Source organism: Fundulus heteroclitus, chromosome 20 (assembly GCF_011125445.2).
Source record: "Fundulus heteroclitus isolate FHET01 chromosome 20, MU-UCD_Fhet_4.1, whole genome shotgun sequence".
Taxonomy (NCBI): domain Eukaryota; kingdom Metazoa; phylum Chordata; class Actinopteri; order Cyprinodontiformes; family Fundulidae; genus Fundulus; species Fundulus heteroclitus.
Window position 1 is genome coordinate 15,505,887 of NC_046380.1, and position 16,284 is coordinate 15,522,170.

A 16,284-nucleotide genomic window follows, 5' to 3' on the forward strand; every position below is an offset into this window, starting at 1 on the left:
GGTGGCGGTGGTGAGGGTTTGTGATGGGTGAAGGGTGGCAGTTCAAAGGTTACAGTTTTGTTGTCTTTGTGTAAAGGAGTGGAGCTCGATCTCGCATCACTCTTCCCTCTTCCCCGAGTCCTTTTTAAACTCTCCCCCGGGTTTTTACCCTCCCGAACCTCTCCCCTTCTACCCTTACAACCCCAACCCTCCCCCCGGTCAGCCAGCAGCGCTCAAACAAGGTGAGATTTCGCCGATGTGTCTTTATTTTCTAACGCATTTGTTAAAATCAGAAGTAGCGGAAACAAATCGCGCCCGTGCAGCGTGCTAAATAGGCCGCGCGAGGACGATGAGCACGCAATCTGCGTTCGGAGTGATGTGGCTAGCTTAGCTTAGCCTAGCTTACTTTAAAGAACTACAACAAAGAGTCCCTCTGTGCCGCTTTCAGACAATTATTTCCACACTTTACTGAGCAGGTTTGCCGAAGAGATAACGGAAATGCAATTCAAACTCATCCTCTTTGTGATTATACTGTCTTAGTAATGTTGGCGAATTAAGCTAACAGGCTATGTATGCTAGCAAGCGCACGCATGCTTCATTCATTTTCCTAGCACGGCTAATAGAGGGCTAAGAGACTTTCGTCTACCTTTTTAAAATATTTTAAATCTCACTTTGAACGGGATCTTCAAAACAAGCAGTTAACGCCTTCGCTTTAAAACAATTGCATATGATGTGTTCGTTACAAATCACCAACTCGTCCCGACGAGCCCTTAGACAAGAACAGGGCATCTTAGTAAACTTGGTAACGAAGCTAACGAACATCGTCGCCATAGGTAATTTCACCTCTGGAAGGAATGGATTTAGTATAGATCACTTCCCAGGAAGCTGGTGATATGGATCAGCGTTCAAATGTTTAAAAAGACTACATCCAACCTACGGATTTTTTTTTTTTTTTTTTTTTAAATCTCTCGTCTCCTATATAATAAACGTTTTCAGTAGCGATGTGTGAACCAATTATGTAATTGTGTACGACCGTTTGCCTGATTACTGTTTAATCAGTTGATTAAATGGTATTTAATATAAATGGGTTTATATAGCGCTGTTCTAGTCACACTGACCATTCAAAGCGCTTTACACTATGGCCACATTTACCCACTCTCTATAAAGCAGTGGTTCCCAACCCTGGTCCTCAGTACCCCTGCCCTGCATGTTCTAGATGTGACTCCATCCATGGCTGCAGCCGCCTCTTAATCACCTGTTCATTTGAGTCAGGTGTGTGTGTCAGCGAGGAGACACCTAAAACAGGATAGGGGTAGTTGAGGACCAGGATTGGGAACCACTGTTCTAAAGCATAAACATATCAAAAGATCGGTAGGTGACTTTGGGGTTAAGCGCCTTGCTCTAGGGCACATCAAGGAGTGACATGGGTAAGGAAACCAGGAATTGAACCCACAACCTTAGTTGCAAGACAACTATTCCAGCTGCAAGTTGCCACTTATAGATTTATGAGTTTTTAATAAAAGTATCTATATGAAGCAAAACTACAATGTCTTGTCTGTTTAGCAAATTTAACATATATGTGCCGTGATATGGCAATTTTATATCTTACATTTTCCTTTTCATCCAGATGCCTAATGTTTTTTTTTTATTATTATTATAATTGATACCCCTCAGATCCACCTCTGTGACCAAAGACCCCCAGTTCTGTACGGACCACTACTGTTGCAGTCATGGACTCCGGAGTGATTGAAGGCGGACTCAATGTCACCCTTACCATAAGGCTGCTCATGCACGGCAAGGTGAGGTCACTCCGCAGCTGCTCGCGTAGGCAGTCTCATACAGTTAGGTGTTTTATTTCTGGACCTGATGTTGTCTATGATGAATGAACCGGAAAGGACTAGAACTGGGATTAGAGAAAGCAGCATCTTAAGAGAACAGGGAAAGGCTGACTTTGGGCTTCTCTGCGTAAAGCGTGATGTTTTTAAGGGTTTTCAATGGAGAATGTTTTACCTAAATGTGTTTTAGAAATACATCAGTGATTGCTACAAGAATCCAAAAAAAACCCCTCACAATTGGAGAAATTGAAGAGGAACAATTTAGGCAATATATTTTTTGTTAAGGCCAGGGGGCACAAAAGCAAGGCACCTTTTTTAGCGCTTTTATAGTGCTGATTTTATTGAAAGAAATTCTCTTCAGCTCTGATTTACGTGGATCCTTCTAGTGTTTATGCTGGGCTTTCTAAGAAGACTCTTTTATTGAATCCAGTTTTGAGATGCACCAATCAATTCTCCAGAGACTGAAATTTTCCTTTCGTCAGCCCTAACTGCTGACCAGCAGATCGGAAATTGGAAAAAAGTCTAAGTTATATTTTTTCTACACTCATTAAATGTATCAAAGCTTAGATCTTCCACTGTTTTTAGTCTTTACACGCATCGATCAGTACACTGTGCTCCTGATGCATTTTTTTTGTTAGATCAATAAAAAAATTACGGGAGATTAGGGGCCTGTGCTTTCTGTTGGATTAAAACTACTGCTTCCTAATTTTTCTTATTCTATGTGTTAATGTGTTTGAGAAATTTCCCCTTGGTGGGACTATAAAAGGAAATATTTGTGGTCCTTAGGATAAAAAAAAGAACAAATCAGAAGTTGGTCAAGTGCAGTAAAGTTCTGATTGGTGCATCTCTAATAAAATCTACCTTGTGCTTTTTTTCATTGAAGGATGCTGATAAGATGTACAGACCCATGTAATACCCATGTTTTGTCTCTGGATTGTTATAGCTTGTACTCGCTTTTCCATTTTTTCCCCCCATTTTCTCACCATCCCATGCTTCATAATTCACAGCCTGAGGCATTTCCTGGCATTTGTCCCCAGGCCATCTGGGCCTTTCTGACAACAGCATAGCGCCACACACGCTCCATGTTGTGAGTTTTGCTGTAGCCTGCTGAGGACGGATTTTAAAGCTGAAAACGTCACTCCACTCAGGCTGTGCTAAATTACGTTGTTTTAAGAGAAACGTTTTGTTTTTTTTAAGCAAAGTAGACGTAATTTCCTGAGATCTATTAAGTTATTTACAACTATATATATACATTATGTCAAGCTCAAACTGGCTCTCACCGACACATCAGAAATGTACATGAATCAATGTTTTACTCCAAAATCCCTAAATGTGTTTCACTGCAGCTTTTCCTTTAATGTCGAATAATCCTGCTAGTCTTGGCTCGAGCGTTGAACTGGTTTTGGTGATAAATCACGGTGCATCAGATGCTAACTCTAGCTAGTGCTGGTTTTTAACACTTGGACTGTGAAATCCCATGTTGCCTGCTGGCTCTGAAACCTGGACATAAAGTTTTTTATTTATCTTTAGAGGTTATCATTAAGCTCCAATTCTTCTATAGTTAAAAGCTTATAAACACACTTGTATTGTCTTGATGAATTAAAACTCATCTGTCCTAAAATATTTTATTAATATGATTTTTTTATTTTTTATGGCAGGAGGTTGGAAGCATAATCGGAAAGGTAAGATTGTTCTTCTACTGTTATTTTGGTTTTCTATTTTTAAATATTAAACATGTCCGATTCTCTGCACACAGAAAGGTGAATCTGTGAAGAAGATGAGAGAAGAGGTGAGGTCTTTAAAGCTTAGTGTGTTTCTTTCATTGTACAAGTCGTGTTATTAGTAGATCACCTCACAGTCGGTCCTCTTTTTTTTTTTTTTTTTTTTATTCAAGGGGCTCTGAAGGCTTTCGCTAATGTCTGTGCTTGTTTTCTGTTTCTAGAGTGGCGCTCGAATCAACATCTCCGAAGGCAATTGCCCTGAACGGATCATCACTTTGGCAGGCCCGACGACGGCCATCTTTAAAGCGTTCTCCATGATCATAGAGAAGCTGGAAGAGGTAGGCTTTGGTTATTACAGCTCAACGGCGGACCAAGTCAGTTTCGAGATGGAATAACTTTTTTTTTTTTTTATGTTTCGTACCAGGATATCAGCAGCTCAATGACGAACAGCACAGCCACCAGCAAGCCCCCAGTGACCCTACGCATCGTAGTGCCTGCCAGCCAGTGTGGCTCACTCATTGGGAAAGGTGGCTGCAAGATCAAGGAAATTCGAGAGGTACGCCCTAAAATGAAAAACGGCAAAACCATTGTTCCCCTTTTACAGGTTGCGCTTCTTGTGTAAATTCCACATTAATGTCATTTTCGCCCCCTCTTGTGCGTTCAAGTCTACCGGTGCTCAGGTACAAGTGGCAGGAGACATGCTTCCCAACTCCACAGAGCGTGCCATCACCATCGCTGGAACTCCACAGTCGATAATTGAGTGCGTTAAGCAGATCTGCGTGGTCATGCTTGAGGTGAGTGGGTTATGACGAAGGCGCACTCGTTCACTGCAAAAAGGGAACCAAAAGTAAGTAAAAATGTATTGAAATTAGTGTATTATTCCTTGATTTAAGCAGGTAAATAAGAGTATTTGCCAATGGGATAAGATTTTTGGCACTAAAAATAGGAACAATTAATCTCCATTATCTTATTTCAGGTGCAAGGTATCTAACTATCTTATTTTAGGGGTAAATATACTAATTCCATTGGCAAATAGAGTTATCTAACTGCTCAAATCAAGGTAAAATACACAAATTTCAATAAAAATGTTACTTACTTTTAGTTCTTTTTTGCAGTGTTGCTATGTCAGCTCGAACCAGTACGAGATTCTCAGTGTGATAACTGTCAGGAAAATAACAGCGATTTCACAATGTTTAAACACAAATCTAATGCTGTTGCAATAATTTGTCAATTAGTACCGCTCTAATTATCTAGCTTTTTTTTTTCATTTGAATTTTTGCAGATTGACTTTATGCAAACATTAAGGATAAACAGTTGCTAAATTTTGTATTGGCTTTCGAGGAAATGCTTATTGTGCAGAATGCTCTAGCTTTTTACTCTTCTGCTCTTTTATAGAGTAACAATGAAGGAATAAAAAGCTGATATCGTAGCAAGCCGGTTGTTTAGTGTCCTCATCCAGCCTACTGTCAGCTACTTTCTCTTTAGTTTCCACATTGTGGCTTTCACGTTGCCTTGAATTACAAACACAGTAAAAGCAGTAGTAGTTTTTTTTCTACCCAGTGTGCAATAATGGGTAGGAAATGCAGCAATGCATTGCTCCATACAGCCGGATAAAACTGCAATCACTCCGGCACCTTCCCTGGCTTCAGACTCAAACCGTAGGATTAGTATCAGGTCAAGTTTAAGCGCTTCAAAACTTGTAGCTTTTATAAACCTTGGTACTGGTGACAGGCTCATGCAAACAAATGGTGCAGAGACACTGAGCTGCTGTGCTCTGATAGGATCTTTAAGGATGACTTGCAGGATCAGGAATAGTCAGAATTTGTATTGCCTGAATGTTTTGTTTGTCATCATAATGCTTTTAACATTATGTTGAATAATGCTGTTGATACTGTAATAAAACTTACCTTTCCCCCCGTACAGTCTCCCCCTAAGGGGGTCACCATCCCCTACCGACCCAAGCCTTCGGGATCACCCGTCATCTTTGCAGGCGGACAGGTACACACGACTTTTCTGATGGATGCAGGGCTCATTTATAGAGGATTTTATGCCCTCCTTATGTCGACTACTAAAAAGATTTGGGGTTATTGGGAACCGTTATTTAAAATATGTTTCTGTCTGCTGATGATTTTTCATAAAAACACAGTAAATATGAAATGACTAAGAATCATATGAATTTAAATGTGGTTTGTGACTTTGGAGGAGCTCACATCCTGTTTATCTTAAAGAGGTCCTTCAGTTTGTGTTCATCTTGATAAAACTGATGAATGATTTACTGAAAACTTGGAGCACAAGGAAAGCTGTAGATGAAGACTTGTTTTTCCTTAAATGTTTTTTCTTTCATCGTAAAGACTTTAACCCCCCCCCCCCCACCCTGTTTCCTCTTTAGTTCTAAGTTAACAGATTTGTTACTCGTTTCCCTTTCATCTTGGTCTAGACCTAAATCACTCTCTGGTGCTCATTCTCATAACATTAGTCTTTAAACTTACTAAATACTGTGTTGTGTTCTTTATAACGATCTCCTGTTTGGATCCCCGCCCCACACCCCCTTATTCTGATGTACCGTAACAAAAAAAGACTTCTTCACTCTCAGAAATGTGGAGACTTTGGACAAGTAGTGCATGTTTTATATTTATCTGAGTATCATCAAGTTGACTTTTTGATCTATTGGTGACGGACCTGGAGAAGTAAGTTAACCAATCAAACCAGACGTGAGGCCTATGAAAGCATTTGTTTCCGTATCTTTCAGGCCTATGCTGTACAAGGACAGCACGCGATCCCACAGCCAGATGTAAGTGCAGTAGGAACATGTTTTCCACCCCCCACCCCCCCCCCCCCCCCCCATGCTTCCACTCCCACTCATAATTACAGCTGTCGTCTCCCAGAATAAGGAATCACCCACCTACCCATGCAGTGTTTTACCTACATGTAACTACAGTTAAATATACCCTTAAAGGTGCATTGCACAAGTTCCAGGATTCTTGCTCACGTCTGCCCCCTCTGGCGGCAAGTTGTAATAACGCCAGTGTAGCGACATGGGAGAAAAATAAAGCTAACCGTTAGGACTTCACGTATTTTTTTTTATTTATTTAGAGGTGTAATGTCTTCTGAGGTAAGAAAGTTAGAAATATTATTTTGTTATATAATATTATATAGAAATATTTTAAAATATATGTAAGGAGGCTGATGCTCTCTCTCACAGCAGCGCTGTTATCGGCGCCTTTTCAGACCTCTGCTCCACCGATTTATTCATTTTCAAAAAAGCAACTACTCGTCTTTTTTTTTTCTTCTTCATGTTTTATTGCCGACTTCACCGTGAAAGCACCATTTGTTCTCCAGTAACGTGAGGAAGCCGTGATTGCCTTCCCACTTCTTCAGTCTCACAGACGGCGTCGTCTGTGAGTCCGCTGTCCTCTGTCTTCGTCTGCAGGTCTAAGCTTCTTGGCGGGGGTTTGCAGCCAGAATGAGCCAGCCGCAGCCGTCTGTACGACTGAAGTGGAAAGGGAATCACGGCTCCCCTAAGTCGCCAGTAGCGCAGAGATAGACGACCGAACCAGCGCATGAACGCCGCGGATTGTTATCAAATAGTTGTTTGCAAGTAGAAATGAGGCAGAGTTGATTGGATTTGCGCTCCAGGCGAAGAAGATACAAATTTTGTCAGAAATAAAAGATCTCTGTCACAGCATCTTACAGCATCTTATATTTTTAGCAAAAAGAGGGCCAACCAGGGCAGAACGGATCTCCCTCCATAGCTTGAAAACTGCCCCGTTATTTACTTTTTATTGTTGCTGGTCTTTTGTGGTCCATCTCTAAAACAGTCGGTGTTCTCTAATGCCTCAGTGACAACGGAGACTCGACAAAGTAACAATTGAACAACAGTTCGAACCGTTTGGACGAAAGTGCCCAGAGGATTCGACCAGAATCTGCCTCTTAAACTGACTAATGGGGCCACTAGACGCAGCTACGGTAAATAGAAGATAACAAATTTTACACGTCAGGCAATTGTAAGGGCATATATGGGAAAGGAAATAAATAATAATTGACTTCAAAACTTGCGCAATGCACCTTTAATGTTGCTTTGTTTATACTTAATTAATTTTTTTTTAGATCAATCATTTAGAGCAGAGTCTTGACTTTTGTCAGTATCTGCTTTGTCAGAAGCAAGTTGAATTGACATTTGTTGTTTGTTTGTCCAGACTCTCCACTGGTCCATGAATAATGATCTGTCCCTGCTGCTCACTCCTCCCTGTTTCTCCTCTCTGTGCAGCATTGTCTCATTTATTGGTCTGTCCTGGATAAGCACACTGTTCTGTCTTTTCCTTTTGTTACCTTGTCCTCTGGCCTCCTTTTACTGCATACAATCAATGCTTTTTATATTTATTTTTTTATAGAAAGGTTTGGTCAGGTTCTGTGATGATTAGTCTTAATCTCTGATGGGAACTTTTTGTCACATTCATATTTTATTGAAAAGGATGAAAAACATTACAATCTGTTTTGACACACAAATGAGTGCTTTTCTTGATTTTTACATACAAAAAAAATACAACATGGTAGCGTTAACTGGGAGGTACCAAGGTACCATTTACATATTCGGTGAGAAAAACAAATTTTATTTTCCAATTTCAGGTCAATACAGAGCCTTGATATAGTTAGGATCCAAAAATTATATAAAATCACTTTGAAAGTGGGATAAAAGGGTTCTTAAAGAAAATGTTAACTTTTCATATATATATATATATATATATATATATATATATATATATATATATATATATATATATATATATATATATATATATATATATATATATATAACAATGCTAAATCAATCTTCTAATGTTGGGTGGGGGCTGGATTTAACCATTTTCTTGTTGTTATTTTTTTACTGATTGCCAGTAGAGCCTGGAGCAGCTTTATATCTCCTCCTCTATCCAGAGTCGCAATCAGACCAAAATATATCAGATGGGAACCTTTTAACAGTTCAAATACTTACCTAAATATATTTGATCACTGTTCAACGGTTACTGATTGTTAAACCTGTGATGTGTTTTTAGATGCAACGTAAAAGTTTCCCCTCAGCTCTTTTGGAGCTAAATTCAGTCCCGGGTCATGTTGGGGTCTTGTTTTGGTTAGGAAATCCCCTCCGTAGGGAGCGCTCCTTTTCGTGTGCGTTGTGGCTTTGTTTGGACCCCAGGGAAGGCAGGAAAAGTTTATCGAGGGGTGGAGCCTCACTAGAAAGGAAATGACATTAGGTTTTCCCACGTAGGCAGACTCATAGGTACATAGAGGGAGCTCAGAGAGAGAAATAAGCCATCTAAAGATCAGTTTTTCTTTGTTTGCGCTTCTTTGTGTAGCCGTCTGTACTGATTGTGATTTTTATGTGCTCTGTTTTTTCCCCCCCCTCTTCCTGTGTTTTTTTCCCATTTCCTCTGTTTCTTCTCTCCCCGCCTCCTCCTCTCACTCTCACAGTCTTCCTCTGCTGCTATTTCTCCACAGCTCACCAAGCTTCACCAGCTGGCTATGCAGCAGAGCCCGTTCCCTATTGCACCAGGCAACCAGGGATTCACTGGTATGCGGCACAGCGAGGCCTGTGGGCTTTCACGGCACCGTCCCGGCTGATCCGACTCAAACGTTTTCCCATTGACAATGTCGCTGTCACATTCACAGAAGTGTTGAGGGCGTCACCTTTCACTGGAAAACAACGGATTGTAGCATTTTAAAAAAAGGCCTGGCGTACTCCAGTGTCCATTTATTGACATAGAAATTAGATTTCCGTGCAGCTTTTTGAAAGAAAAAGATTACATAGGTCCCCTAAAAACAGAGTCTATAAATAAATAAAATAAAAATATGGTATGTGATTCAAGTATTGGTCAAGTCTGATGTCTGGAAAAACAATATAGAGGGCTGTTTGTTCTTCCAGACTTTATTCCTCATCTTAGACTTAGACAAACTTTATTGTCATTTTGTATGTGCAGAGTGCATACAAAACGAAATTCTGTTGCATACAGCTTACGACAATGTAATTAGATTGCAATTGAAATAAAATAACATAATATAAAGTGCAGTAGTGATAAGAATGTAACAGTGCAGGAGAAAGATGTTCCACCATGTTTATGGTGCAAAAATAATGGTGCAAAAAGGCATTAATTTGAAAAGTTCAATGTTGGCTGCACAACATAATAATGGTGCCAAAATACAGTAAATGTTCAGTTGTGTACTTTTAAATTTAAATGGATTGTAAAAGTTCAGCAATGTTGGCAGTGCAAAATATATATTGTATAACAAAAATATTGTCTGCATAAAAAATAAATGCTTATCTAAGAGCATTGGAATTTACTTTATTAAAATCTGTAATATTATTATTATTAGTAGTAGTTGTAGTAGTAATAACAGTGGTGTTGTACTTAGATGTTGTCAAAAGGACAAAAAACAGAAGCGCTTTACCAGGCTAGTTCATTTTCTGTCAAATTTCACCTCTGAAGCCGTGATACTGCTTTGGATGTCGGTCAGAGCTGCAGTTGAAGCTAATTCGTGCCCCTGCGTTCGTATGTTGTTGCTGGTTTTGCTTACGTGTTTTTCTTGTCAGGGATAGATGCTTCTGCTCAGACCAGTTCCCATGAGATGACCATTCCTAACGATGTAAGTTTGACCTTCACTTAACTTTTACCTAAAGCATGTTATTAGTTTAGCTGTAAGGGGGGATACCTGGGGTGTTGCACATGAAAAGCCCAGGTGAGATTCTGGGTATTTTTGGCTTGATTTTTTTTTTTTTTTTTTTTTTTTTTTTTAGTAATTTAGGTAAAGTAACGCTCAGTTTCTGGGACCATTGTGATCACAACATGGGACTGACTTCTAAAAGCTACGCATCAGTCGTATTATGTTCAACGTGCTGTTTTTTTTTTTTAAAGGTAGTGTAATGATTTATTAGTTTTGATCAGAGTTTTTACTGCTGCAACACAAACAACACAATTAAATTTAATCTCTTATTAAATTGACCCAAAAACGGTGGTCAGAATCAGCAGCTGATCAGTTTCTATACAGCAAAAGGAATGAGTTTTCTTGAATCACCAAATGCTTGATTTCTGTGACGCGTGTTTGCCGAGAAGAAAGAAAAATGTGTTTACGGTGTCCAAGAATATGATCTGTGTTGTATTAGAATGGCTTCGGATTTAAATGTAATGGATTAAATTCGGATATTTAAATTATCATCACGGTTCTGGTGTCAGTGAAACCTTTTGGTGACAAAAAACAGACCTCAGAGTACATTTGCTAGCTCTAAAATCACTTAAAATACTGAGTACTGAGTATCCGAATTGCAAACTTCATCTAAACTTCCCCGCTATCAAACGATATTTCTTCACTAAATCTCAACTGGTTCTTTAGTTTTGGTTCCTGCAGAACGCTTTAATGCTCTAGTCACCGAATTACTGGTGGAAAGATGCATTTTTAAAAACCTGTGTTGAAACTGTGGCGCCTGGAGTATTAAAAAACGGCGATGTACGTTTGTCTCTCTCTTCCTTTCTGTCCACCAGCTGATCGGATGCATCATTGGCCGCCAAGGAGCCAAGATCAACGAGATCCGGCAAATGTCCGGCGCCCAGATCAAGATCGCAAATCCGGTGGACGGATCGACCGACCGGCAGGTGACCATCACAGGCTCGCCGGCCAGCATCAGCCTGGCGGAGTACCTCATCAATGCAAGGTGAGATACGGCGAACAAGGGTTACGCCCGCCCCATAGTGGTAAAAAGCTGTGCAAGATTGTCATTCATCGCTGAAAATGAATTCAACATTTAAAATAAAAGGTACAGATGAACATTTGTACCTGTTGTCATGCTGTTGTGCTGGATCACATTTTGTCTTTTTAATGTTGCAAAGGAAAACAACAAAACACAGATTTTTATGTATTTTATGTATATGCAAACGGCAAACCTGCATCCATCTGAATCAGCTTCAGTAGCTTTGCTCAGTTTTGATGCCGACCGTCTTTTTTCTCGGTGTGTTTTCGTCTCAATCAGCCTTCCTAACCCTTTACTCCCACGTTGATCCATCACTACAGACATGATGAGTCATCTTACTCCTAGCTTAACTCATTCTTTACTAATAAAACGTGGTGTTTTGGTCGCATCCCTGAGTGATTTTTATTTTATCCCCCGCACCCGACCCCATCCCTCCTCCTCCCTGAACCCCCCCCCCCCCCTCCCCTCACCCATTGCTCACCAGCCTGCCCTGTGACCCATCCCGACTGTGTTGTCCCTCTCTCCTTGTCTCTCTTTCTACAGTGTAGAGTCCTCTAAACCTCCTCCCTCCTCCTCCTCCTCCTCCTTGAACCCTGAACAGACCAGCTTGTGCCCTCCTTCCACCTCTACTACTACTACCACTACTACTACTACTACTACTACCACCACCACCTCCTCTGCCGCTACCTCCTCCTTCTCCTCTTCCTCCTCCTCTTCTTCCTCTTCCTCCTGTGTGGCGCCCCCTACAGCCTCCATCCCTCTGTCCTTGTTGGCTCCAGGGCCACCTCCTTCCTCTTCCTCCTCCTCCTCTTCCTCCTCCACCGACTCCCTGCTCCCAAGCTCCCCCGCCTGTGTGTCCAGCCTCCTCAGTCTCAAGCCCCTGCCTCTCCTGGCCCTCCACGTTGTCAGTGGGGCCAGTAACGCCCCACACCCGATCCCCGCTGAGCCCAAAGTTGCCTCTGAGCTGGGCTCCAAGTCCAAAAGGCGAAGGCTCTCCCCTTACTAATGAAGGAAACATAAGTCATGTCCTCCTGAAGTGCTGACAGTGCTCTTTGTCGTCTGCACCTGCACCTGCTTTTGTATCTGGCTGCGCCATTTGCCTCGCTTACAGCACAAAGCAGCCCCCCTGTTACAAAGCCAGAGGTGGTTAACGCCATATTTATAAAACAAATATCTGTAGCTTGACTCTACCTGTCTCTTTAAAATGTGACACGTCGGGTGCGTTATATTTTTAAAGGACTTTGAAATTAGCATGGACAGGGAATAATTTAACCGAATCTCTCTCTCTCTCTCTCTTTGTGTAAGCTCTGCTCAGGTAGCGGCTCCTTTTAAGATGTCACGTTCTACTTGTGGGATTAGTTTACTCTTAGTTATTTTTAAAGTGACTGTTCTTAGTTTACATAAAGGGTTGTCTCGTTGTAAATCGTTCGCTAACGTAAGGAAAGAGAAACAAAAGCGATTTTTAAATCAAAGTAGATCCTCCCTCAGGTATCAAAGCCACATAGTCATGCTTTCGGTTTTGTTGATATTAAAAATCGAAAAAAATCTAATAATTAGACACCAAAACGACGTTGGGTAGTCCCCCTCCCATTTCAAGAAGGGCAAAGATGAACAAAAGCGTCCTACCTCCGGGACTTTAAAGCTTCGGCGTTTAGCTCACAATGGAGTCCAATGGGAGTCCCGCTCAAAGCCTTTTTGATTGGCTGCTGTGAAAAGTTGTCGATATGGACTTGTACGAGAATAAGCTGTGGCCTTTTACCTCGGCTTCTTCGTGCTCTTAAAAAGACTTATCTCAATTTTCAGACATTAAAGGGGACGTGTCATGCCTTTAAATCCTTCCTTTTCACATTTACATCATTAAGGTATGGTCTGTATCAAGTGGAACTGCAACATTTTTGGTCTGAATTCCTCGTCATCAGCCCCCGTTCCGTCGAAAGCCCGAGGATTTGGTTTCCCGGGGTAAATGAAAGCGTGGTGCTTTTAAGTAGATGCATTTCCATTGCAGCGGGTCATTTATTTAAATCAACGTAATGACGAATGGGGAGGTTGTGCAGAAGGCTGCTGTTCACCTTCAGTCCAGTGGGTGGCAGTAATGAGAAACCATAGGCCATTTTCTTTCTTTTACCTCTGAGGCGCGTCTGAGAGCAACTTGTTTTGGTTGCGGTCTTAAATCTAAATGAGGAACTTCACACCCCGCCTCCCCTTCCAGGTCGCAGAGCGTTCCACTCCACCCCTTTCGGCCATTTTTGTTGTATGCTGCGGCACGGCGTAATGAATTATGTGGGCTAATGCATCCAACAACTGAACATTTTCACTTATCCACTCGTAGCTTCATCATCCTCAAACTTGGACCACATATTGGCAGCAAAAGTGAAATTGTTTAGCCATACGTCCATGCCCTCGTTTAGCCGCACCGTAGCAAGTATTGCGACATAATTGTTCAAAACGTGTTCTAGAAAACCGAACAGCTTGAAAAATGTGACCCCAAAAAGAATAGAAAGATATCTGCGCTGCTCCTGGAGAGACTACGTTCACATTTTCTGCACTCTTAGAGACTCCAAGTACACAAGAAATGTATTTAAGGGCTAAAAAAAAGTATATTTTGCATGATACATCCCCTTTAGAAAGCTTTAAATATGCCCATGTTTTCCCTTTATTGAAAAATATATCTGGACCTGTCCTAAAAGTTGGTGAGCAATTAGAGGGTTTGCTATAACGCCCAAAAGGCTTTTCAATTGATTATTCAGGAGGGTAGAAATAGTTATCAGCATGGCATTTTTTTGTTTGTTAAAATGTAAATAAATACAAATATATATAAAAAAAAAAATGTTACCCCTTGGAACAATATCGTCTGTTTGTGAAATGCTTGTCTTTTCTGATCAGAAAGCAAACTTCCTGGTTAAATGAATATGACATCAGATTTAAGTTCCCCAGGGGTATGAAAACCTATGAGCCTAGCTGTCAATCCTATTTAACTTTTTAAATTCTGTTAGTAAAAAAAAAAAAAAAAGGGAAATTAAACTAGTTAGTGGTAATGCAGCTTTGAGAAGAGCTTGCCGGCTGTTTGCTCCTGTTTTTGTAGAGGTTCTGCTCAGCCTGTGCAGCTTTATTGCTGCCATGAATAGTTGAATACCCTTACTAAGTTTATGATTATTTAACACACAATTATTTGCTAGTTAATTTATTTGGATGTAGTTTTTTTTTTTTTTATCACCTGCTGATTTGAAATGTTTTTTTTATTCGTAATACAACCTCCCCTGAGCTAGACGTGGTTGTCTGTAAGAGCACAACATTTCCTGGTGTATAAAGCCAGATGACCTCCTTCCAGAGGTTTTTATGGTAATGGTGTAATAATGTGGAGTAAATATTGATGTTTTCTCTGTTCTGTCTGATTGCATGCCTTCCTCTCTCTCTCTCTCTCTCTCTCTCTCTCCTCCCCTGCTCTCTGGGTGTGTATCTGTTTTCTCCAGGCTTTCCTCTGAGGCCACAGGACTGGCAGCCAACTGATAAGACAGCGTCTGCCCTAAAATCACACTTTTCTATCATCGGCAACCGTAAAATTCAGGAAATGCAACTATACAACTTCAGAGTTTATATAATGTATATCCTTTTTTTTTTTTTTTTTTTTTTTTTTTTTTTCCTCATGATATCATGTCAGTTGATTTGATCTGCTGAGTTCCTTATTTATTTTCTTTTTGTTTTGGGTTTGGTTTTAGTGAAAAAGAAGCAGAAAAATTAGGTTTTTAATTCCCATTTTTGAGTCGAGTTACAGATTTTAATGTTATTAGGCTTATTTTCTCTCTGCCTCTTCAGTTTTTTTTTTTTCTCTCTCACCATGACAGAAGAGTATAGAGTTGGAAAACTCTGATTTAGGGCATATAGATTTAGTTCTGTACAGTCATTTCTTTTTTTCTTTAAAGAGGAAAAATAAAACGTATCAAAAGTAAAGAATAGAGTGACTGTATTATTCTGTCCATATACATGATTTTTTTTTGTTTTGTTTCCCTTTTATTGGTACCTGATGGGGTTTTCATGTATTTACTTGCTTTAAGAATACACAGCATCCTCACCCTGTGTCACCGTCTTCAACTGAAGTGCATCCGAAGTGCTTGTTACACGTAATATCACCCGATGAGAAGACAGTAGCTGTAGCCGCACTATCGAAGAATATATTTGGTTATGAAGACAAATGTTCACACACATGGATTATTAATTTATTCAGACGTGTATTACAAAGCAGGTCTTGTTTTCTCTCCTCCACGTGTCATTCCGTTGTATTTTTCCCCTCCTCTCCTGGTCCTCAGATCATTTTGTTGATTATTTTGCTGGTTTGGGAATTTCTTTTTTGGGGCGGGGTGGGGGAGGGGGGGGGGTGTTTCAGGCTTGGCTCAAGGGATCAGGATCAGAGGGTTGTCCTCACTTTTTTCTTTTGTATAAATTGATATATACTGAAAAAAGGAAAAAAAGTTGGAATATTTGTTTTAAATGGAAGAATTATTTTTTTTAACTACCAAAGTGGAAATAACTTCCGGACACTGATTTTTTTTTTTTTGTCTAATAAATGTAAATGAGGCTTTAGGAGCAAACCCGTATGAAGTAGACAAAGAAAAAGGGTTGTGAGTTAACACTAAATTCCTGCTCTTTGCTTTGCTCAACTCAGAACCTATTTTATTTTTTATTTGCAGGACAGAAAGCGAAAAGAAAAACAAATTGTGCACGTTCTTTGAGACTGTAGACCTGGGTGCCACATTGTTTAAAAAAATGCAGAAATAAAGATGTTGAAATGCTCAAACCACAAGCCTCCTGTTTTTTTCCTCCTATTAAAGCACTTGAAAACACAGCTTGAGATTTTGCAAGTCGGGTTTTATTTTAAAATTGTTTCTTAAATATATTTATCGTACAGTTACAATAATGCAGTAGAAAATGTTTCAGGCGAGCCCAGTGTTATATTTACCTCAGGACACTAGAGGGCAGTCGTTTGGCTCATTGGCAACATTTTATCCTGTTTAAG

The 16,284-nt window shown here is 40.3% G+C and overlaps 1 protein-coding gene across 5 annotated transcripts; it reads left to right on the forward strand.

Annotated features, from left to right (window-relative positions):
* On the forward strand, positions 1-16,065 carry LOC105930883 (poly(rC)-binding protein 2). 5 transcript variants are annotated; one of them, XM_036151928.1, is made up of 13 exons: positions 2-221; positions 1,654-1,778; positions 3,473-3,496; positions 3,571-3,603; positions 3,757-3,873; positions 3,960-4,091; positions 4,201-4,329; positions 5,459-5,533; positions 6,285-6,326; positions 9,005-9,104; positions 10,122-10,174; positions 11,068-11,237; positions 11,817-14,267. In XM_036151928.1, exons 2-13 carry the CDS (start codon positions 1,710-1,712, stop codon positions 12,277-12,279), a joined length of 1,407 nt encoding a protein of 468 aa, XP_036007821.1. In that variant the 5' UTR covers positions 2-221; positions 1,654-1,709; the 3' UTR covers positions 12,280-14,267. The 5 variants fall into 5 exon arrangements, with proteins under 5 accessions (XP_036007825.1, XP_036007821.1, XP_036007822.1 ...); XM_036151929.1 differs by having other exon boundaries at positions 9,032-9,104; XM_036151930.1 differs by lacking the exon at positions 11,817-14,267 and adding an exon at positions 14,744-16,065 and having other exon boundaries at positions 14-221.
* The last annotated feature ends 219 nt before the right edge of the window (positions 16,066-16,284 follow it).

Bases quoted from the DNA above. Each gene is read 5' to 3' on its own strand.
- LOC105930883 (XM_036151928.1), top strand. From the start codon at position 1,710: ATGGACTCCGGAGTGATTGAAGGCGGACTCAATGTCACCCTTACCATA. The intron at 10,175-11,067 runs GTAAGTTTGACC...TCTGTCCACCAG, and splicing joins AGATGACCATTCCTAACGAT to CTGATCGGATGCATCATTGG. The intron at 11,238-11,816 runs GTGAGATACGGC...CTCTTTCTACAG, and splicing joins GAGTACCTCATCAATGCAAG to TGTAGAGTCCTCTAAACCTC.